Source organism: Gossypium hirsutum, chromosome A08, assembly GCF_007990345.1.
Source record: "Gossypium hirsutum isolate 1008001.06 chromosome A08, Gossypium_hirsutum_v2.1, whole genome shotgun sequence".
NCBI classification, from domain to species: domain Eukaryota; kingdom Viridiplantae; phylum Streptophyta; class Magnoliopsida; order Malvales; family Malvaceae; genus Gossypium; species Gossypium hirsutum.
The window spans coordinates 18,290,018-18,315,304 of record NC_053431.1 but is presented as its reverse complement, the minus strand read 5'-3'; the positions used below and the strand labels follow the sequence as shown (position 1 = coordinate 18,315,304).

General features: G+C 33.8%; 1 protein-coding gene across 1 annotated transcript; it reads right to left on the bottom strand.

Annotated features, from left to right (window-relative positions):
* Positions 1-1,296: 1,296 nt before the first annotated feature.
* On the bottom strand, positions 1,297-3,717 carry LOC107912961 (G-type lectin S-receptor-like serine/threonine-protein kinase RLK1). Its single transcript, XM_016841392.2, has one exon. It carries the CDS (start codon positions 3,715-3,717, stop codon positions 1,297-1,299), a length of 2,421 nt encoding a protein of 806 aa, XP_016696881.1.
* Between the last annotated feature and the right edge of the window lie 21,570 nt (positions 3,718-25,287).

Genomic DNA, 25,287 nt, shown 5'->3' with positions numbered 1-25,287 from the left:
TAATTTTTTTTCTTTTAAGAAAATGAAGCATGATTTCGTTTAGAGCTGCTCATGGGCTGGGTTGAGTCGGGCCTAAGTATGATATTAACATAGTTTATACTTGCCTAAGCCTGACCTGACCCAAAATATGAGCCTAAAATTTTGTCCAAACCCAACCATATTTGCAAAAGATTAATCCAAATCCATTTTAGGCCCGCCCATATTATTTTTAAAAAATATTTATATTTATATTAATTTAATATTTATTAATTTATTGAATTTTTTTTATAATCATCTTAACATTATTTTAATGTTTACAATAAAATAGTATTATATATTTAGTATATTTTTATTTTTTAAATGTGTTTAAAATTACATAATATAAATTATTATAAATTTTAAAATGGGCCAAGCCGAGCTGGGCTCGAGCCTTGAATGTTCAGCCCGAGCCCAATTCATATTTTAAATAGGTGTAATTTTTTTTGGCCAAGCCCATTATTGGGCTTAATATTTTTCCCCAGCCTTTTTTAAATTTCAAGCGAATTTTTGACTTGGACGGATAATTCAATCTATTAATAGATCTAATCTTATTTTACCGGGTTATATTCTTCATTATTATAAAAATTAAGACAAAAATTTATTATACAAAAACTAATTTAATAAAGAAAGTAATTGATACTTGTTAATTTTATAGATGGTAAAAATAAAGTTTAAAAAGTTTGTTATATAACAACCTTAAATGTTATCATAGAAAGTATATTTATAGACAACTAAAGGTAAGATATATATCTTGCTACCTCGTTAGTCAACTTTATCCCAGCTGTCAAAAGGGTCGTCACTTTTGAATTTTCTTTTTTAACCATATGGTGCAGAATTCTAAGTTCAGAGGTGTTTGGTACAACACTAATAAATGCCATAGAAAAATGCTTCATTATCATTATAATCCAAGTAGTCCTGTTTTACTTTTCAAACCTTTGGTATTCTTTTGCTGAATGTAATTGATAAACTGCCATGTGTTTTCAATGTAAACAAATAATTGATGGAAAAAATTTGTTACGACTGACAATCACAAATTTTAAATATAAATAATATAATTGCTATAGATAATATTTAAAAAATATGTAATACATTATTTAACATCCAGAAAACGGTGAAAGCGTTTGTAGTCAATCTCATTCATCTTTGCTTGAATTGCTCATTCTCATTTTCATCGTAAGCTTATTCGTCAAATGTTACAGCAAAGCATTAACTTATTATACAACAGCATACATATACGGGAGAAAAGAGAGGCCTTGTAGTTGCAGATGAGTATATGCATCAAATTTGACAACTGTGACTAGTTAATGGAGATGTAAATGGAGGAGCAGGCACCTGAATTATTCCCTCAAGCATCAGCAAAACTTTCTTCATGGTGGGTCTGAAAGAGATGTCTTCTTGAATGCACCAAAGAGCCGCCATTACAAACCTCTCCAGCTTCATCTTGTCACTTAAGGCCTCTGCATCAGAGTCGACAAGGGCATCGACAGCGCCTTCCAAAAAGCAGTCACAAGCCCAATCTGTCAAAATTTCTCTCTCTACTTCACCAACATCCATTGCTACATTTCTTCTACAACAAATGATTTCCAGCAGCAAGACACCAAAGCTATAGACATCAACCTTCACACTTACGGGCACGGTCTTGAACCATTCAGGTGCTACATACCCTTTTGTGCCCCTAATATTAGTATTAGTAAAGGATTGATCCGTACCTAAAAGCTTTGACAGCCCAAAGTCAGAGATCCGAGCTTCATAGTAATCATCAAGAAGTATGTTTTGAGGCTTTATATCACAATGGATTATTTGGGGGCTACACTCCTCGTGCAAGTAACACAGTCCTCTAGCAATTCCCACAGCAATTTCTGTCCTTTGGTTCCAGCTTGGTTTTATATCCCCAAAGAGAAAGCTTGCTAGTGTCCCATTGCTTAAGTACTCGTATACCAGCATTCGATGTTGACTCTCGTCACAATATCCCAGCAACTTGACAAGATTCCTATGGTGTGTTTGAGCAATCACACTCACTTCAGTTCTGAATTCCTTGTCTGTGTCTTGAACCACCCTGTCTAACTTCTTAACTGCAACTCCAGTCTGATGTTGAGAATCTGTGTCTATTACCCCTTTATAAACGATGCCGAATGATCCCCTTCCCAGCTCCTCCTTGAATCCATTTGTAGCGTCTTCCATCTCCTCATAATTAAAATACCTTAAGCTGCTTTGTATGATAGTTTTGTTTCTCTGATTTCTTGAAATCTTTTTTTGGTACAAGAAAAATGATCCCATACATAATATCCCAACAAGTAGGAAGTTGACAAACACAGAGCTACCTAAGAGCACTGAAATCAGAATTATCAGCGAATTCTGGTTCCCCTTTTTGTCTGGCATCGTCGGAGGGGTTTTATGGGCAAAATTATCTTTTCTTACTTTGAGAAAGGAGATGGAAGTCACTTGCGTATCCTGTCTCCCATATGGAAGTGGCAGAGACTTCTTCCAACAGCCATTCTCATTGTACACAGCCACAATACACAGACAATCCTGCAAACAGTAAGCTTTACAGTCATTTACACTGCAAGGATTAATCCGCTCATAATCGGAAGTCGGCCAATCTGTATTCTGCAGTTCCACTAATTTGTATAAATCTTGTGAGGAATTTTGTGCATCTGCTGCACAACCCTGCATGAAATCTGCTTGGCAGTTACCGTACTCTTCATTTGCATCGGATAAAGAATATCCTGGTGGGCATTTACATTCTGGCCTTTTGTCGGGTTTAAGTGTGCAGATACTATTGAAGCCACAAGTTCCACTACCCAACTCCGCAAAATTAGTTGTGCAAATATTATCTGGAATGGTCTTAACCACACTCCAGTTTCGACTGCTTCCCGTGTTCTTGGGATAACTAGACAGGGTCAAAACGCCATCAAAATTTAGAGTCGCTCTGTAGTGGTAATCTGCAGAAGGAGCTTCATCTCCTACGCTAAGTGAATGTGTCTGATTGTTTCCTCTCAGTACGTAAAAGGATCCATCTTGATCAAGCCTCACTTGAAAACCAGAATTGGATGAATTTTGTTGATCATAAGTGCCACTAATGTAGTATGCAACGTAAGTAAAGTTGGACTCCAAATTTATGGAATTGAGCACAGCATTTCCATCTGGAAGTAAACGAAACTGGAATCTACCCTTTGAGAAGTTGTTCTCTTTATGCCGAGACGAAAGCAAACCACCCCTGTCGATTACCTGAGTGGGTAACAGTGTATCAGTAGGGTTGTTGAAGCTCTCCCACAGTGATTCAGAATCACTATAAACTACAAAATTGCCTGTATCATTCATTGTAGCAAACGCAACTTCACCGGTGGCAAAATCAGATCTCCATATCAGTAGACCATTAGGATCGGTGAGAACTAGTCCTTGATCAGCAGTTAACTCCACCTTGGATCTTCTTGGAGCAGGTTTATCTCCATTTGCATACCAAACAATGGTACGGTTTGGTATTTTATAATACCATATAGCAAGTAGGAATTGATCTTTATTTTCAAGTTGGTGAAATCCCAAGGCGAAATGATTGGAAGAAGAAAGCCATGGGTTTGCATCATCAGTCGCTTCGATGAAGGTGCTAGGGCGGATGTCACCAGCACTACTTTGAGCAGCAACAAGAGGTAGGAGCAGCAATATGTAAGCGGAAAACAAAGGATGAAAAACTGAGGCCATTGATTAACTTGTAATGAAACAGAGGATTGAGCCGCTCTAGGAAGGAACTAATGACGTATAATTATAAAGAGGTTAAGAATGACTATAAGTCCGACAGAATCTGGACTTGGAATTTTCTTTTCAGCATGTTAAAAGCTTCTATTAAGAACTCCGATCTGATATTAAAAGATATTCACTCATATAATCTACTCAAGTTCGAGCTTTGGAAAGTAAGTGATAAGTTTTTATTCATTAGTCTCTAATTGTACCATAAAAAGACTGTTAAGCTTGTATGACAGAAGCAGTCAAGCTTGGAAAAGTTGATAACTACTAATTCTCCGTGTTGAATCATTCAACCCTTGAAATTTCTTTCTAGCATCTAAGAACGTATCAGAAAACCAATCAAAATTGATGTTGGTCAAAAATCAATTTACAAAAGCCTACTATTTACCATCATTGTTATTCAACATAAACTTTTCCCTCATAATACGGCAGAGCTTAGGCCAATAGCTGGAAACCCTTTCACCTTCGTGACGTAGCAGATGTTTGAAACTGTGGCCCGACCAATATGTAGCTTTTTTCCAAAAAAACGCGTTGACATGTACTTTGGAGATGTTTAAAAAAAAAAATTGTGCTTCAAGGAATATTCACTTTCTTTATTTAAACTTTTTTTTATTAATATATAACTTAAAATATAAATTTATTTTGTTTTTAGTCTATTTTGTAACCCGCAATTTTGGCTTATGAAAAAAATAACACGTGGCATAGTTTTGGTCATGCCACATGACAACTAGATTTATTTAAAATAAAAATATAAAATTATAATGTTAAATATTTAAATATAAAAAAATTTGACTTTGATTGACCATTGATCAATGTTGGTCCGCTATTTAGCGCTATTAGAACATGTCACGTGTCTTTTTTTTAAAATTATATATTATATTGATTAAAAATGTAAAAAAAATTATATATATAATATTTTTATAAAAAATTAAAAATAATTTTTTATTAAAATTTTAAAACATATAATTATAAATTTTAAAATGTAAAAATCATATATACTATTTTTAATTTTTAAAATACATAAAAAAATTATTTTTGAGCTTTTTAAAAACTCTATATATATTATATATGATTTTTACATTTTTAATCAATATAATATATAATATTAAAAAAATAAAGAAAGGGACACGTGGTGTGTTCTAGTAGCGCCATGTGGCCAGTCATCAGTCGATCAATGCCAGTCAATGGTTGGTCAACGTTGATCAACGGTTGATTAAAGTCAAAAATATTTTTTAAATATTTAATATTATATTTTTTATTTTTAATTTAATTTTAAAAAAATGCGACAAATAGCATATTATATGTCAATGATGATGGCAACATCAATGTATCCACCACCTCCGACAATTCCACCATATTATTTGCAACCGGTGCATGCTACATCATACACTTATACACCGATAATGTCGCAAACACCCCCAACATCATTGTTCTACCAAGGTGACTCATCTTTGCAACCATCTATTCGTACAACGGATGACACACAATGGCAACCTAGGATGACATCGCACTCAACCACGGAGGAAGGAGATGAAGATAAACATGACGGTCAAGGTGAAGATAAAGACGAAGACGAGGAGGAGTTGAAACACCAACTTGTACGAAGAAGAAATCCGAGTTCAACTAATTCATGTACAACTAATGCATTAATATCAAGAGCATAATATCAACTAATGCGTACGAAGGTAAATCAAACAAAAAAATGTATTAGCAAAAATATCAAGAGCATAAAGATCCTCTCTGGCCAATTTAAATCAATGATACATAACTATCATAGACTATTGTGGCATGTACTTCTAGACTTGATATTAATCTTAGTTTAGTCCTAGAATCGACCAAACTCAATATTTGACACTACTAAATGTAACACCCCACTCGTAACCCGACCGTCAGGTTTGAGATATGAGACACCACGTTCCAATTTTGAAGCAACTACACTTTCATTTCAAAATTAAATAAGACAATTTATACAAGATAGTTAACATTTAATACTTCTAAAGAAATCATTATTCAATTCTGAGTTATAAGTAGGCTTACGAAAGCTCTCATGATACCTCAGTAACAATTGAGCAACTAAATGTGAAAACTATTAAGACAGAAGGGTGTTGTCGCGACATTGTGGGTAGTAGCTTTATGTCATGACTTTAAAAGGGTTGATTCACAACCATGAAGGCAATAATTCGATTTCGTGACTTCAATAAGGGAAATATTGTAACATCGATAATTGTAAGGTTTAGTGTCACAACTATAGTGAAAGCGAGTTGTGACATTAAAGGTAGTGGGCTGAGGGTCGTGACTTCAAATATGGGTATTGTTGCGACTATGGGGATAGAGGCTTAATTTCACAATACCGAGGGGAGAGTGTCATGACTATTAGGACATATACGTTGAACTTCTTTATTTGATATATTATTTTAATATAACAAATAAAAATATCTTTAAATAAAAAAAACTAACTTTAACGTCCACTGAATCATGCATTAAATGCTATTGGTATCGATACTCATACAAAAAATATCGATACTTTTTGTTGCAGGTGAATTTAATGATCTGATATTTTTCATCCCAACAACTTTATTTATTTTTCAACAACCATAATGGTTGGAAATGAATTAGAGGGTATAAATACCAGGTTTTAAAGGTCCTACAACAACTAAAAAGAATAATCCAGCTTAAAGATCAATCAAAACAACAAATGTGCCATATATTTCCATACTTTTCTTTAATACACTTGTAATCTTTATTTTCATTTTTTTTTCAAGTGCTTTTCATTGTAATTGAGCCTAATTTTGCAAACATTCAAATCTTGTAAAGATTTTTTTTGTTTGCTACTTTGTATCTCTTTAAGAGGGTTAGTATCTTAAGATTTTGGTAGAAATCTTAAGGCATTTGTAAGGTTAAATATTATCCTTAAAGCTTGATCAAATTAGTGAATTTTGGAAAATCCTTAGTTGTGGAAAACTAAGGTAGTGGAGTAGGCAATTGAGGTCGAACCACTCTAAATTCTTGTGTTCACTTTTCTATCTTTTCTCTTTAGCTTTCAGAAATTTTTTTAAAAAGCCAATTCACCCCTATCTTGGAAATTTCGGTTGATCATTTAAGCTAACAATTGTATCCGAGTTAGCCTCTAAAAGATGATCTAACAACCAAGAGAAGATCCTTGAGGTAGCTTAACTTTTGACAATTCAAACCACACAAGATGACTTTTACTTCTGACTCCATTTTTCTTGGCGAGTCTCAATCCATTTCTAAAACCTTTCTACTTTATTAGTGTTAATTATTCCCATTGAAAGACTAGGATGATGTTGTTCATACAAGCCAATTATTGTTATATGGAACATCATCAAGGATGGCCCATATATACGACTCAAGCAACAAGGAGAGATCTTAGCTCCTAAAAGCAAGAAGGAATAGAATGAAGAAGATAGGAGAAGCATACAACTTAATGCCAAATCTATGCATACTTTCTTTTGTGCCCTTGGTCTGGATGGGTATAATAGAGTATTTTTATGTTCTAATGCTAAGGAAATTTGGGACAAATTGGAGGTCACTCATGAAGGTTCAAGCCAAGTCAAGAAATCAAAGGTGGAAATTCTTACCCTCAATTATGAGATGTTCAAGAAAAAGCTCAAGAAAGACATCAAAGCTATGTTTGATAGATTCACTATTATCATCAATGAGATCAAATCCTACAGGACCTATCCCAATGAAGAAGTAGTGCGGAAAATGCTTAAATGCTTATCGATGTCTTGGGAATCCAAAGTTACAGCCATAGAGGAAGCAAAAATTTTGGAGACTCTTTCATTAGATGAGCAGATTGGTTCTTTGCTCATTCATGAAATAAGACTCAAGAAAGGGAATAAAAAAGAGAAAGTCGAAAAAAAAGAAGGTTGGAGTAGCTCTAAAATCCACCATTGAAGAAGATAGTGATTATAGTGAAGAGGTGGATGAAGATAAAGAGATGACAATGTTTGCTAGATGATTCAAGAGGTTTATTGTAACACCCCTAACCAGAATCCGTCACTGGAATAGGGTTATGGAGCATACCGAAGTTTACAAATTAATTTTTAGACATTTCATTTCATCTAGCATTCTGATCGCGTGATTCGTAACAAGTAATAAATATTTATAATGACGATCAAACCTAGACTAACTATTATCACGACGAAAAGGCAAGCGCACCTATCGAATAATAGTATAGTAATGGCAAGACCGGGATATCGTACCCAAGGGAACCAAAAGTACTAGTAATAACTATCTTTTTATTATCTAGCCTTAAAATAAAAGGGTTTGTTTCTTAAACTATTTATCTAAACTAATTAACTAATTTAATTAAAGTAAAGAGAAAATTTGGAAAAAGACTTGAAGAGAAGCAATTGATAAAGACGACACCCAAGGAGGAATCCACCTAGATTTCACTTGTTATTTGACTCTGAACCAGACGATTTATTCACTTGACTTGATCCGTGAGATTCCCTAACCTATGTTATTATCCCTTTCGAGACTAATAACGTCTAACCCTTAGTTGAATTAATCAAAAAATTTTTCTTAATTAAAACCCTTAGGGAAGCAGTAAATCACTCTATGGACTCCCATATTAGGTTTCACCCTAATCCGGTAAAATCTCATAACCCTATTTTTAGGCGTTCAATCAACTCCGCTTAATTATGTCAAATCTACTCTTAGGCAAGGTCTATTCCTCCTCTGCATAAGCACATCAAATCATGAATTAATACCCGGAATATTAACTCAAGCATTAAGAACACATAATTAAGAATAAATCAAGTATTTATCATACAGTTCAGATAATAATAACAAGATCCATCATAGGTTTTATCCCCCTTAGGTATCTAAGGGGTTTAGTTCATAATAAAATAAGAGTACATCTCAAAAGTATAAAAATAACAAAACATGAAGAAAACTCTAAAACCCCTAAAGGAATTCTGAGAGAGATCTTCAATCTTGGAGTAGTTCCGGCTTTTGGAATGGATCGTCTGGCTTCCTTCAAATAATTCCTGGCGTATGGTTCTGTATTCCAGAAAAGTTCTGGAAGAGGCCCCCTTATTAGGTCACACTTAGGGTGTTTATATAGGCTTTAGATTAGCTTTCTTCCTCCCTAAGTATCCTTTTCCGTGTAAAATACAACTCTTTGAAAAAGGGACACGCCCGTGTGCCACAGCCGTGTGACGTGATTGCTAGGCCATGTTCGATCCGCTAAATTGCACACGGCCGTGTGGGCTCAATGGCCAGGCCGTGTGAATCGTGAAAACCTTGGTCGACACCCCCGAAGACCACGGGCATGTGAGATGTCGTGTGGCAAGGCTTAGGCCGTGTCATCTTCTCGATTTGGTCCGTTTTGTCCCCTTTTTTGCTCTTTTTGGCTCCTTTTGACTCTTTGTGCTCTCCTGAGTACAAAACATGAAATAACCAGATTTAGAGCACCAAAATCCACAAATCTAGTAATAAACATCCATAAATATGCTAAGTATTTGGGGTATAAATATGTATAATTTGGCGTTTATCACATTCATATTAGAAACCAGTTAAAATCATACATATTGTCCCTTAAACTAGCCCTCGAGGCCCAAAATTACGCATTAGAAACAAAAAGGGATTAAGTCGAAAACTCAAAATTTTTTTTGAAAATATTTAAAATTTTCAACATTGCAGGGGTCACACGGTCGTGTGACTTACACGGTTTGGAGACACACCCGTGTCTTAGGTTATTTGGGCATTCGAAACAGGGACAAACGGTCGTGTCTCAGCCCGTGTCCCAGCTTGTGTGAGTATATTGACTTGGGTCACACGGCCAAGTCACACGCCTGTGTGCTAGACCGTGTGAGCATTTTGGTTTGTGCAAATTTAAGATGCAGGGGACACACGGCCGTGTCACCTGGCCTTGTGTCACACACGGTTGAGACACATACCCGTGTCTCTACCTGTGTGGACTAAAATAGGCCATTTTACAAGCCATATTTCTCACCCAAATTTTATGTCAATCTACAATCAACATTACACATATCAACAAGCCAAAATAAGTGGCTAAACCCAACAAATTACATATAGACCATCATTAAGCAAAATACCTATACATACCATTATAACCAAAATCAAAACATTCGAAAATACCAATAGAACCGATGGATAGTGTGTTACAACTTTGATAAGCTTCCAACCCAATTGAGCTTCCGATAATTTGAAAAGTAAAGGAAAACAAATACATAAGAAATGAATGCTTAGTAAACTCATATAAACTTTAATCATAATACTTTTTTTTTCAAATATGAAATTTATACATATCAAGAATAATTAAAAATTGATACCGCAATGCTCATGAAGCTATATTCATCCACACACAAGGTGAATAAATCCACAACATCACTTATACATAATATCCCAAGCTTAATAGGATTTTAAATAACTTTAATGTTTCAAAATTTCTTAATTTTCATTTGCATTTCTTTACTTTCCACACTTATTCCATATACATGACACATAAGTCATAAACATACCATTCAACCATGGTCACAAGCTAGTGCATTTAACCAAAGCCTTTTTTCAAATTGATCACATGATAAGTCATTTCGTAAGAAATTGCACAATTTAAAACTTACCACTTTTTCATGAGCACTAGCATATTTTCTCTTAAGTACTTACCACTTCAATGCATCATATAAATAAACATTTTACCATTCAACCAATAGCTTGACACTTGTTTAAGCATCAAACAACAACACTTGTTAGTGTACTTGCACATATTTCATATAAATTCAACATTCATATACTTATTTTCTCGACATGTCACACTTGAGTTTATTACTCGTCTCAACTTACATAATTTTCTTATATCAACATATAAAAGATAATCATAATGTACATATCATGATACATATCATTCTCTTACTGTTTCTTCATAAACATATATCATTCATTTCATTATATCAATATTTCATATACCATCATTTCCATGTATTTCATGTACATTTATTCCGGTATATGTCTATATAACATATACAAATCATTATATATATTTTAAGTATATACGGGTAATAATTCATTTCGTACTCATATTGTTTCATATCAAAATTTTGCCCATTGAATCATTTAAAATATCGATGGATACACGGGTAGTACAGACAAGTGTACACAACTGTAATCCGTCAATTCATATTTGTGAATGCTTATTAGATCACATAATAGGAGAGCACATAATGGGAAGCACTCTCTCGAGCCATATAACGGGAAGTTCATGTGAGCCATGTAACGGGAAGCTTATCCGGACTATATAATGGGAAGCTCATAAGAGCCATAATTAGGAAGCTCATGCGAGCCAATAATGGGTAGCTCCGTAGAGCCATTAACGGGAAGCTCCGGATAGCCATATATCGGGAAGTTCAAGAGAGCCAATATTGGGAAGCTCGGGAGAGCCATTAATCAGGAAGCTTACAAAGAGCCAATCAACGGGAAGCTCACGAAAAGCCATATATGGAGACGCTCATAAGAGTTGTGGTGTGCCCACAAAACATGTAGGATCATAACTGATCGGGATGCTCTGAAGAGCTATTAACGGGAAGCTCAAGAGCACTAATAATGGGACGCTCTTTCGAGATATGGTGTGTCCGCAACATATGCAAGACCATAACCAATACGAGAACCCTGTATCTATCGAATTTTATTTATTCAATCAGGACTTATTTTTTATCAGATATTGCCTGATATGTGGTAAATTTCATGTATATGGCATTTACGCTATTCACAAATACAACATCCAATTCAAACATATAAATATACATAATTTAGTTACACGAACTTACCTGAATTGAATTATAATAATTACAGGAGTTTAGGGATTATTATGCTATTTTTGCTTTTTCATGAGTATCTACAGAATCTTGATCTAAAATATAAAATTATTCATTCATATATTTCAGTTCCAATTTATTTCACAATCTATACCCTTCAATTTTTTGAATTTACACAATTACCCTAATTGTACAACTTTTACAATTTAGTCCCTTAACTAATTAATTTATCAAATCAAATAATATTGCTCAATTAATAATTTATCCAAATATTCTAGGCTATCATACAACCCTTAATAAAATATAAACTTAATATTATACCCTAATATTTTAACTATTTTCACCATTTGATACTAACATTAATATTTAACAAAATCACTTTATAATTTCATCATACAACAAAATTAAAGCTTTAAACTCACTTGATATTAATAATTTATTTCAATATATTAATTTAGACAATAAAATAATTCATGTCATGCAATTTGATCATTTTTGACATTTTTACAAAATTTCCCTTAAAATTTTATTTTTATTCAATTTAGTCTCTGAGCCTAAAACATGCAAATTAGCCATTTTTAATGTAAACCCATGCTAGATGAATATTCATATATATTTTCCTCCTCCTCTCCATTCCACATCCTTAATGTATATATAATTCCACTATTTACTTATATGTTCATATCAAAGCTGTCCACTTGAGTCATAGTCACTAAATTATTTATATCTTGAGCTACAAAATTCTAAATTAAGATCCACTTGATGCTTTTGAAACTAGACTCAAATATCTTTCTACAAAAAAATTTAAGAATTTATAATTTAGCCAATAAGTTTAGTAAAATCTTCAAATTTATCCTTGTTCTGCTGTTTGACAACTTTGACCTTTCTTTACTAAAATTAATTATCTCTTTGTACGGGTTTGGATGATATTTCCATTTGTTTCTATTGAAAATAGACTCATTATGAATTTAAAAATATAAATTTAAACCCTTAATTATTGTTTTACAATTTTTGATGATTTTCCAAAGTCAGAACAGGGGAACCCAAAATCAATTTGACATTGTCTCACAAAAATTCATATATCTCATAATATGAAATTCTTTTTCTTACAACGTTTCTTCTATGTAAAAATAGACTAAATAGGCTTTAATTTAATACAAACTAGACTAAATAGGCTTTAATTTAATACTTTAATTAACCTCTAATTCAATTTCTACAATTTTTGGTGAATTTTCAAAGTCAGACTACTGCTGCTGTCCAAAATTGTTTTAGTGCAAAATGTTGATAACTAAGTTTATAACACCTCCTTTCCTTTCTCTACAATATTTCTCATCACTTCCTCTTATTTCCCTTCACTAACAAATCAAAAACATAGAACCTTATATAAGAAAACTCTACTTTAACATCATTTTCATACTTTTTCAATAGTATCAAACTTAAAAATATATTAAAATCTTGATGTTCTTACCTTATCCTATTGATTTCAATCTTTAACTTTATTTTCTCTCTCCTCCAGCTTTTATTTTTTGAATCTAACTTGATATTCTAGCTCCACATAGTCTCCTTATTATTTCTCTCTTGGTAGCTATGAAAATTCTTTTGATTTCTAAGTAAAAATGGTGAATTTTTGGTAAAAGAAAGAAATTGTAAAGAAAAGAAAATTTCTTTCTTTCTTTCTTCTTCTCATGTTAGTTGCATGGAAAGATAAAAAGAATTCTTCATCTTTCTTCCCTTATATACTAAAAAAAATAAAAATAAAATAAAATTAAAATTAAAAATCAAATCAAAATATTAATAAACTAATATTTATTTATTTATTTATTTAATTTAAAATATCACCAACATCATTACTCTTCAAAATTACCTTCCTTGCTAAATGACCATTTTGCCCCTTATGATTTTTCAAAATTCCTCCATTGACTCATCACTTAATTTGGTAAAATTATAATTTAACCCCTCATACTTTTTTCACTTATTCAATTTGGTCCTAGTTCGTCCATTTCCTTAGTTTCTAGATCATTCCACCTTTAAAATATTTGCACTATTGGTTCTTCAAAAATTTCAAATTTACACTTTAACCCCTCAAATTTTGAGTATTTACTCTTGGGCGCCACAAAACTTTTCTCACCTTTGTGATTTAGTCCTTTCTTGAATTAATATATCATAATATACTTCCCAAACAGATTTTGTTGACATAACTCAGAATTCCCCTTTTTGTCACTTTATTTCCTTATTTTATTATATCAAGGACAATATTTCACTTTCTTACTGTAGTAACTTTCGGGGTATTACATTTATGAGATCCAGTAGTGGTAAAAAGTTCAAAAAGAAGTAATGACTCAAACTTGAATCTTCTAAGGAGAAGGAATCGATGATTTGCTATAAGTGCAAGAAACCGAGACATATTAAGTTTGATTGTGCTCAATGGAAGAAGAAGGGATCAAGCAAACAAAAACTCAAGGCTCATATTGCTATTTGGAGTTATGTGGATTCATCCGATAATAGTGATAAAAAAGTAGTCAATCTTTTCCTTATGGCCATCGATGAACCAAAGGTAAGTTCTAACTTATCTATTTTCAATTTCCTATTCCTTTGATGAGTTACAAGATGCCTATGATAAACTAGGCTTGGAATTTGAAACTATGGTTTCAAAATATAAGAAAACTATTTCCAAATTAAAACATGAAAATAGTTCATTCTCTAAGACCAATCATGAACTTGAAAGTAAAAGTCATGATATGCAAGCAATCATAAATGATTTTGAGAAAAGGAACCAAGATTTGCATAATTTTCTTTCAAAGGTTCATGATGATCATCAAAAGCAACTTAAGTTGCTTAAGAGTGAAAAAGCTCACTCTAACAAAGTTTTTCCAAAAAGATTTTTAAAAAGAGAAAGTTCAAAACAAAAATTTGTCAAAACTAGCTTTAATTTCTCTAAACATAGAGGTCCTCCAAGTTCTTACAAAGGAAAAATTATTAAAAGTATATGGGTCACTCAAGGACTCATAAATACTCAAGATAGAGACCTCATTTCAAAATGGATACCTAAAGTGACTAAAATTATAAGAACTAATACTTATAGACCTAAAAGAATTTGGGTACAATCAATGTTTAATTATATGTTTGTAGGAAGAGGAGCATTGCTTCAAGGTGGAAGATTCATTCATAAACTCATGGTACCTTGATAGTGGATGATCAAAGAACATAACCGGTGACAAGAGTCATTTTATCAATTTGAAGCCAAAAATTGGAGGAGTAGTTAGATTTGGTGACAACTCTAAAGGACAAGTAGAAGGAATCAACTATATTAGTAAAAACTCTTCAATTCTTATGGAAAATATTCTCTAAGTCAATGGTCTTAAGCATAATCTTCTTAGTATTAGTCAATTATGTGATAATGGTATCAATGTTTTTTTGATTCTAATGGGTGTAAAATAGTTGACATCTAATAAGATTATGCTTGTAGGATGATAACTTTTAAAAAGATTTATATTTTAGGCCTTTAGACTTGGTTAATTGCTTGTACTTAGGTGAATTTAGTTGTATTTTAGGATATTATATTAGTATATTTTTAGAACATTGCATCATGGAGCTTAGACTGGTATTAAATGTTATTATATGTTACTTTTACTTGTGGGTGGAAAGGATTTATATGTTGTTTGAGTGGCAGGTGCATAGTGAGGAAAATGAAGTAAATGAGTGAAGTTTTGTCATGGAAAAAGGTTGGTCAGTTTGCCAACACTAATGCCATGGCAATGCCAGTAAGATGCTGAGTCAGCACTCAACGTGTACCAGCTCCAACTAGATTTTTACTAGAAAATCTACTTGAAAAGAAGATGTAAAAAAGCATTGGCTAAAGAACCTACCAGAAAAACAAAAATATAAAACGAAAGGAAAGAACTCTAGGGAAAAGAGAAGGTTTTTAGATAGTCTTTTTTTAAGGAAAGATCTTGAAGAGAAATCGAGGGTAGCAATAGAGGCTGAGCAGCAGAGTAGAACACGTGGGAGAAGAAGAAGACAGTCAACCTGACCTATGCAAGATATTGTGCCACTAGAGTTGAGGCTAGATTAGTGAAATCTTCCTGAAGTTCTTCCTTTATTTTCTTAAATTGATTCTTTGGACAATTAATTGTTGAAAATGTTGAATGATATTGTGAATTCTGATTTGATTAACCAACCCATTAATGTTGAAGCTTGGATTTGATCTATTTTACTGTTTAATTGAATTTTTCTTTTGAATTGCATGTATGCAGTCTCTAGACATAAATGAATGCACAGTATGTTTATAAACTTAATCTAATTCTGAAAAGGTTAGGTTAGTTTGACCATAATTGATTGATACGAGTAGATATTTGACAGAATGCCCATAGCAATCTCTAGACATAGAGCAACATTCGTATAGAGTGAAGAATAGTTAGTAATGGGAATCACATATGAGGTCGATAAACATATATTTCATTAGGTGTGGTATCCTTAGGTTTTGCTCTTGAAAGAAGCAGACCATTTTAAATCCATTCTAAGTAGTAAGTTGATTAAGAATTTTTCGAGGCATTATTGGCTTATAAGGGTAGATTCCTAGTAATCCCAACTTTTTCATTCAACAACATAGACCCTTTCACTTTTGTCTTAGTATCTTTGCCATAACATATTTTTAAATATTTGTTTGTTTACATATTGTGCACATCATCATTACTTTGATTACCATTGCATTTCTATCATTGTTTTGCCTTAGCGTAATTCACATACTTCATAACATTAACTTAACCAAGTTAATCCTATTCGATCCCTGTGGAGATGATCTTACTTATCATTATATTACATGATTTGATGTGTATACTTGCACACTTGCACATTATATTTACACGTAACAAGTTTTTTGTGCCGTTACCGGGAGTCGACAATTTGGTGAAATTTGGTTTTGTTATTGCTTCTCTAATTCCATTATTTTTATCTAACTTAATTGTCTTTAATTTTTGTAGATTTTCCATCAGTATATGAGAAGAGGAATTCTTGCTAACAAAGAATATTCTTTTGACCCAGAGATCGAGAGAACTTTGAGAAGAAGGAGACGAGAATTGTAAGATATGGTTAGGAACAAAACTAATTCTGGTATGGAAGATCTATTACATTTGAATGGTCGGGACATTAATCTTCCTATTTATCGTATGATAGATGACCGAGATAGGCCAATTTATGAGCATATTTTTCCAATTCTAGATGATTTGGATCCAGAAATAGTTAGGCCGCACATACAAGCCCAACATTTCAAGTTGAAACCAGTGATGTTTCAGATGTTGCAAATAGTAGGACAGCTCATTGGATTGTCTACTGAAGATCCAAGAGTGCATTTAAGACTTCTCCTAGAAGTTTGTGATTCGTTTAGACAACAGGGTGTTCCTAAAGACGCCTTGAGGCTTAAATTGTTTCTGTACTCCTTGAGAAATCATGCCAAAGCATGGATGAATTCTTTGCTGTTAGGGATAGTGGAATCTTGGAAATGGTATATTCTGCCAAACATGAATGCCAAATTGAGAAATGATATCACATCTTTACGGCAATCAGAGGATGAAACATTATACAAAGATTGGGAAAGATTTAAGATTAATTCAGAAATTATTGATGCATAGATTCTAACACTAGACCCAGATGGAAATATTTTATAATGGATTGAATGCGCATACGAGGATGGTAGTTGATGCTTCTGCTAATGGTACTTTGTTGAATAAATCCTATAATGAAACATGTGAGATTTTGGAACGAATCGCCAATAATGATTATCAATATCCTACTACTCAAGTTGGGACCAGCAAGTGAGCTATCGGTACCATGGAGCTCGATGCAATCACTTCATTAACAGTTCAGGAGATGAAATCAACCGAGCAATCGTGTGTATACTGTGGTGAAGACCATATTTTTGATGAATGCCCATCAAATCTAGTCTCGGTATATTACATAGGTAATTCCAATCAGAGTAATAACCCCTATTCCAACACCTACAATATAGGGTGGAAGCAACATCAAAATTTCAGTTGGAATAATTAAGGAGTGGGGAATTCCAACAATGTTGTGAGACAGACTGCCACAAGTGCACCGCCTGGTTATAGTCAACCTATGTCACGAAAAAAATGTTCAACAAGGTTTAACATCATATTCTTCATCTATTAAAGCTTTTTTTTGAAAGAATATATGGCCAAGAATGATGCTGTGATCCAGAGTCAAGGTGCATCCCTTTGAGCTCTTAAGAACCAAGTAGGGCAGACCGAAAATGCTTTAAATTCGAAACCATAAGAAGCATTGCCAACTTATATTGAAAATTCAAGATCACTAGGGAAAGAGCATTGTAAGACAATCACTCTTAGAAGTGGGACTCAACTGAATGGAGTGGTTAAAGATGCTATTGCAAATGAGGACAATTCAAATTTCCACCATAAAAAAATTCAAAACAATCTGATAAGCCTCCTACAATTGAAAGGGCTAAACCAAAGAATGTTGCAGCAGAATCATATCATGTTGTCAATAAAATGCCACATCAAAATAATATCAGCAACCTGAAGGAAGGCCACCTCTAACTTTTCCTCAGCAATTCCAGAATTCCAAGCAAGATTTTTAGTTCAATAAATTTTTGAATGTCCTAAAGCAACTCCATATCAACATACCGTTAATAGAAGCTTTGGAGAAAATGCTAAATTATGTGAAATTCATGAAAGATATATTGTCAAGGAAGCGACGCTTGGGAGAATTCAAACCTGTTGCTCTCACTGAAAGGTGCACAACGATGTTGATGAATAAATTGCATCCAAAATTGAAAGAGCTAGGGAATTTTACTATCCCTTATTCAATTGGAAATCATTATGTTTGTAAGGAATTATGTGATTTAGGAGCAAGTATAAATTTAATGCCTATGTCAGTCTTTATGAAACTAGGAATTGGGAAGGCTAGACCCATGATAGTCATGCTGCAGCTAGCTGATCAGTCTTACATACATCTTGAAGGTAAAATTGAAGACGTATTGGTAAGAGTAGATAAGTTTATTTTTCAAGCCAATTTCATCATTTTAGAATGTGAAGTTGACACAGATGTTCCTGTTATTCTTGGAAGACCTTTTCTTGTTATAGGTAGAACTCTTATTGATGTACAAAAAGATGAATTGACCATGAGGGTAAATGACCAGAAAATCACCTTCAATGCATTCTATGCCTTGAAATGTGCTGAAATGCCATGCCATTGGGTTAATAGAAACAACAGTGATGGAGGAGTTTGCAAAATTTTGCCACGGAATGTAACAACCCAATTTTGGGGCTAGTCGGAATAGTGATTTAGAACCACTAAAATGAGGTCGAGGAAATTATTTTAAATATCATTTTATGTATTGTAGCATGATTAGATAAGTACATGAAAATTTTGGTGAATTAATTTTAGTGATTGCTTGCCTAATTGTGAAAAATGACTAAATCGCATAAAGTGTAAAAATCCTATTTTTGTTAGATAAGAGTGTCAATTAGCTAAAGAACCTAAAATTGAGGGCCTTAAAGAGCAATTATACCCTTAGATAATAGGGTGGCCGGCCATAGGGGGACAAATTTATGGGAAAGTCAAAAGTAGGTAGTGTTTTGGTCACCAATTTTGACTAGTTTTAAAGAAAATAAAACAAAAAGGGCTTCATCTTTTTCTTTTTCTTCTTCGACTGATTTTTATCTTCAAAAAGGGGGGTTTTGAGAGATCAAAATATCAGCCATTAACATCTCTTACAAGTAAGTCATTTATAAGGTCATTCTTGATGATTTTTGTATTTTTGGGCTCCTTGTAACATAAGGTTTCTATGAAGGGGATTATTTTGTAAAATAGTTGAGAGATTAAGGTTTTTCCATGAAAGCATATGTGTAGTTTTCTAAAATTTTATGGAAGAATATAAGTATTAGATGTGTAATAAACAACTTTTATGAAGGGATTTTTCATGAAAACCCTAATAGGAACTATTTTGCATAAGTTGGAAATTTGTTGATAAATGTGAGAAATAATGGAAATTTTGGATTACTTCTAGTATAAAAAGTAATCATCTAGGCTTATAATATGAAGAAATTTGATAAAAATCGATTTTCGAGCGTAGGGGTAAAATGGTTATTTTGTGAAAGTCTAGGGGAAAAATAGTTATTTTTCCCAATTATGAACTTTTGAGTGTCTAAATTGATATGTTGATGAAATAAATGAATTTTATTAATTTAGATAAAGAGAAACGTGATTCGGGTCTTGATCGGGGTAAGAACAAAGTTTACGAGGATTAAGCTCGTCTTCATCATTTTGTATCGAGGTAAGTACATATGTACATAATGTGTTATTGAAGCTTAGTTCGGTATATTTTAATAATATACATGTGTTATTAGCTTATTATTGTTATGTATCTAAATTCTAATTGTTGCCATGAATGTTTAAATGACATGTTATGCGAGTAAATTACAATGTGAGCAAATGCGATGCTATTCGATTAGATATGAAGCCTCGTTGAACCTTCGACATAGCATACGATACAATGGGGTATGTTATGAGAATTATGTGGTCTGAACTCATGAGTTAAGTCTGAGTTCATGAGATAAATGCTATAGGTAACGTGGGTCCGAGTATTGACTTTGTGTATAGACCCGTGAGTGGCTCAATGAGCATACGTTACATGATAGCTATGGGGTCCGGGTCCTGACTTGATAAAAAGGCCCGTGAGTAGTTCAAATGTGAGCGTTTCATAGCACGAGGTAGCCCTGATTTCTTATATGGCATTTAGATGCAAATTCCTCGTGTATCCATATGTATTTCGAGAGTTTAACGGGTAACCCGAAGATTTAGTTGGTGAATACTTTGATGAGGTATGTATATCGAACTCATGGTTAGGACCTGAGTAAAGAACCAGGTGTATTAAGTATACATGAATGAAAAGAAGAGTAAGATAGAGACGTTAAGTGATTTATATCTTTTAAGCATGACATGCTACCGTTGGATGAATATGATTTTCTTATAATTACACTTTATTTGCATGTATGTACTTACTAAGCTCCCACGCTTACCCTCCTTTCTTTTCTTTCCTTATAGTGTCGCCAAGTTAGCATCGGGGATCCAGTGACATCAAAAGCTCCGATCACACATCACTCAAGACCTTGGTAGAGCTAGTTTTATTGTTTTGTTTTCTGGCATGTATAGGGACTCGAGTCTTTGTTTAGTGTTTTGTTAGTTGGCCATAATGTGTTGGCTCATATGATAAATATGATACTCATTTTGTATAAGGTCATGGATGATGGTCAATATTCATTTTGATTTATAAATAGAAGATGATATTTTCATGGATGAGTAAATTACGTAAATGAAATGTTGTCCATTGTGGTTATTTTGGCTATATGATGTGCCATTATGTTAGTATAGAGTGATTTTTGTGCAGGTTACATAAGTAAGGGTGACAAAAAGTCTTGGTAAATAGTCTTATTTTGTCCACACAGGTAGGCACACGGGCGTGTGTCTAGGCCGTGTGTGACACACGGTTCACCACATGGGCTAGTGATATGGCTGTGTGTCTCCTGCAAGTAAGAATTGTAAGTCAATATGCATGGTAGTAAACATGCGGGTAGAGACACGGCCGTGTGTCTCAGCCGTGTGAAGGGCACGGCTTAGCACACGGGTGTGTGTCTTGGCCGTGTGGCCCTTAAAGATTGCTGATGTTAGAAATAGAATGTCCAAGTTTTTACACAAGGGATAGGACACGGGCGTGTCATGGCCGTGTGAAGGATACGGGCCAAAGACACGGGCGTGTTCCAGGCCGTGTGAAAACCCTATAGGTGTGCATTTAGAATTAATTCCACACGGGTATATGTAACGCCCCATACCCGAGACCGTTGTCGGAGTCGAACACGAGGTATTTACGGACTTATTTCATTTACTTACACAGTTCATTTTTAAATTTCCAGACATGCTGGTTAACTGCATCACAGTCACTTTAAAAATCATATCTCGAGTTCCAAAGCTCGAAAACCGATTCCGTAAATTTTTCCTGAAACTATACTCATATATATATCTAAAAAAGTTTTTCTAGAATTTTTGGTTGGGCCAATTAGTACAGTTTATTAGTTAAAGTCTCCCCTGTTTTAGGGTTCGACTACTCTGACCTTCATGCATTACGACTTAAATATCTCCCTGTACAGGGCTTCAATACTTATGCTGTTTGTTTCTAATGAAACTAGACTCGAATAGGAATCTGTACATATAGGACATGACTTCTAATTATCTCTGGTTAATTTATAGTGAATTTCCAAAGTAAGATCAGGGGATCCATAAATCGCTCTGGCCCTGTTTCACGAAAACTTAAACATCCCTTAAATTACGACTCATATGATTGTTTCGTTTCTTCCATATGAAAATAGAACCATCAAGGTTAGATTACATAATTTATTCACAATTTAATTCTATTCCTACTATTTTTAGTGATTTTTAAAATTCACATCACTACTGCTGTCGGTATCTATTTTTAAGGTAGACTTTACCTATTTCATAATTTCCATGATTCAACTAGCCCTTTAACATACATAGCACAAAAATATGATCGTGATTAACCATTCCAATGGCTAATCATTGCCAAGCATTTCCACACCTCTCAATAACCATATATATACAAAATGATTATAACGCTATACTCAAAATATATAAGCCATTTTCGCATGGCTATTCAAATATATACAATACCAAAGTACTTGACTAACAACAAAAGGGCAGCCCTATACATGCCATTATCAGAGTTCAACTAAAAGAGTACCAAAAGGGCTTTGATAGTGTGGGCGACTTCGACTTTGACACTCCCGAGTCCGATAGCTGACGAACCAAAATCTATAAAATAGAGAATCAAAGAAACGGAATAAGCATTTAATGCTTAGTAAGTTTTGAGCAATGAAATTAGGCACAACTGAAATATAGCATTCATATGACTAAACGGATAATTTCATATACACATATTCTCAAAATCATACCTACTTCACATTTCCAACCCTTATATTCATACATAAGGGATCAACTAAACCAAAGGCCGGAAGCTTATTAATCGACTGAGCGAATACTATTTAAAAGGAATCAACTATTCCAATGCATATACGAAACATACCTCATCGTTGGGATTTTACGAGCGTATTAATTGAAATTATTACAGCAAGATCGCTCATTCCCAAACCAAGTACCTTCGGGATTTAGCCGGATATAGCTACTCGTTCAACTGCCTTCGGGACCTAGCCCGGATATAGTAACTCACACAAATGCCTTCGGGACTTAGCCCGGATATAGTAACTCGCACAAATGCCTTCGGGACTTAGCCCGGTTGTGATCCGAATATTTATGCACATATATCAATAAATCATATCACATCTATTTTTCATTTTCATCACTAGAACTCAAACACAAGACACTTATCAATCATTCCCAATTTCGGCTCAATAGCCACATACAAAGAGCATAAATTGATTTGCTTTATGACATGATCTCTACATATAATTCAAGTAAAATCATTATATCACTGTTTATTTGTTATGCTTATACGTCATAACTTAATCAAATCATAAACTAAGTTCCATTACTCAAAGACTTACCTCGGATGTTGTCGAATGATTTCGACGGCTATTCAATCACTTTTTCCTTCCCCTTATCCAACTTTGATCCTCTAGGCTCTTGAGCTAAATCAAACAATTTACTTCCCAAATCAAACATAGTCATACGACATCCATATACATTTTATACTAGCCGAAATGTACCATCAAGATATACTTTACTCAAATAATTTACTTTGGCCGAACATGTATAATGTTTTGTAGCTTAATAAATTTAACATACACCATGTATTTATAATATTTTTGCAGCCAACTATCCATAGTCATGCACACACAATCAAAAATAAATACCCAAAATTTTCATATCCTTATGCCCTAAGCCGAATACACTTGTCATGTTCACCTACATTTTTTTTTTCAAGTACAACATTCCCATATTCGGCATTAGTATCAAGCATAATAGCCAATTCTTCCCACTTTGAATCTATGCATCCATTTAATCATAGTTTGTTCAAGCACTCATACAACAAGACACATCCATATGACTAAAAATTCTAAGTTTAAACACAATACAACATTTTAGCACCATGGCCGAATACTTCATGAAGTTGTTAAGACCCATCCTTATCAAATTCTCACACACACTCACATTCAATCCTTTTTATTAAGCACTCAAATTCAATCATCTTCATGCCTCATCACCATAACATCAAACACTAACCAAGAAGACAACACCCATGGCCGAGTATCATCTCCATCACATAGCAAAGATTTAAACCATGGGCTAGGTAGAACTCAAGCTAACAACTAAAAATTATGCATGAATCTCATGGAACAACATCAAACATACCTTAACCTAGTTACAAGCATGGCCGAACCTCTTCAACCTTTTTTTCCTTTCTTTCCTTTGATTTTTCGGTCAAGAAGAACAAAATGAGAACCTTTTTTTTCTTTTTTCTTTTTTCATCACCCCCCAATTTTCATTATTTTATTACTAACCCTTTTTATTTTATTATTTCTAACATAAAGCATTAACACAACATGTTTATAATAGGTTTTAACCCATAGCATGGCCGGCCACTAGTTCAAATTTTGGGTAATTTGACATGCAAACCCATCATCTTTATAACATGCATTAATAGGCCACTTACATTTGCCTAGCACATTTCTAAATTTTCTCACATAAGTCCTATTAACTAAATTCACATGCAATCGACTAAATCGAAGCTTAAAACTTTCACACATTCATATTCACATATTCTAGACAATAAATATCACATTCAAGTACTTCGGTGACTCGGTTTAGCGGTCCCGAAACCACTTCCCGACTAGGGTCAATTTAGGGCTGTCACAGTATAGGACATGGGCGTGTCATTATAATGCTTAGGCCGTGTGAGCCACACGAGCTAATAGCACGACCAAGTTGAAATGTCACATGGGCGTGTTGCCCCTCCCACACGGGTGTGTGCCCCTGTGTTAAGAATTAATTTCAGAGTTCTTTAAAGGACTCAGATTGTTTCCGAATGGGTTCCAATGGAAGTTTTGGGCTTAGTAGGCTCTTATTAAAGAGTTTATAAATAAAATTGAAAAAGTTTTAATTTGACCATATTTTGGTGTTATGAAAATGTTTATATACATAAGTTTAGGTTAGATAATGCCTCATATTCCGACTGGGCGTGAGGCACGGGTGTGGGGTGTTACACGGAAAGTTTGATGAGGAAAAATATTCACCTGAGTTGAGTGAAGTAGAAATTTTTGAAGATCTTGGTGACCTTATGGAGACCAAGCAACTTATGGACAGACCAAAGAGGAAGTTTGAATTCTTGGATTTATACAATAGTTCTTTCAAACTTTTTAAACCTTTTGTAGAGGAACCTCCCATATTGGAGTTAAAGTCTTTGCCGTTGCATTTAATGTACGCATATTTTGGAGACAACAACATTTTGCCAATAATTATCTCTATAGAGTTGACACTTGATCAAGAGACCATGTTGTTAGATGTTCTCTAGTGAGCTAAGAAGGCATTAGGATGGACATTTGCTAACATGAAGAGAATCAGACCTGCTGTTTACATGCATAAAATTTTGCTAGAAGATTGACATAGCACTTCTATTGAACAGTAGAGAAGGTTGACCCCCATCATGAAAGAGCTTTTCAAAAAG

Excerpts from the sequence above, each read along its gene's own strand:
- LOC107912961 (XM_016841392.2), bottom strand. The coding sequence starts at position 3,717 with ATGGCCTCAGTTTTTCATCCTTTGTTTTCCGCTTACATATTGCTGCTC.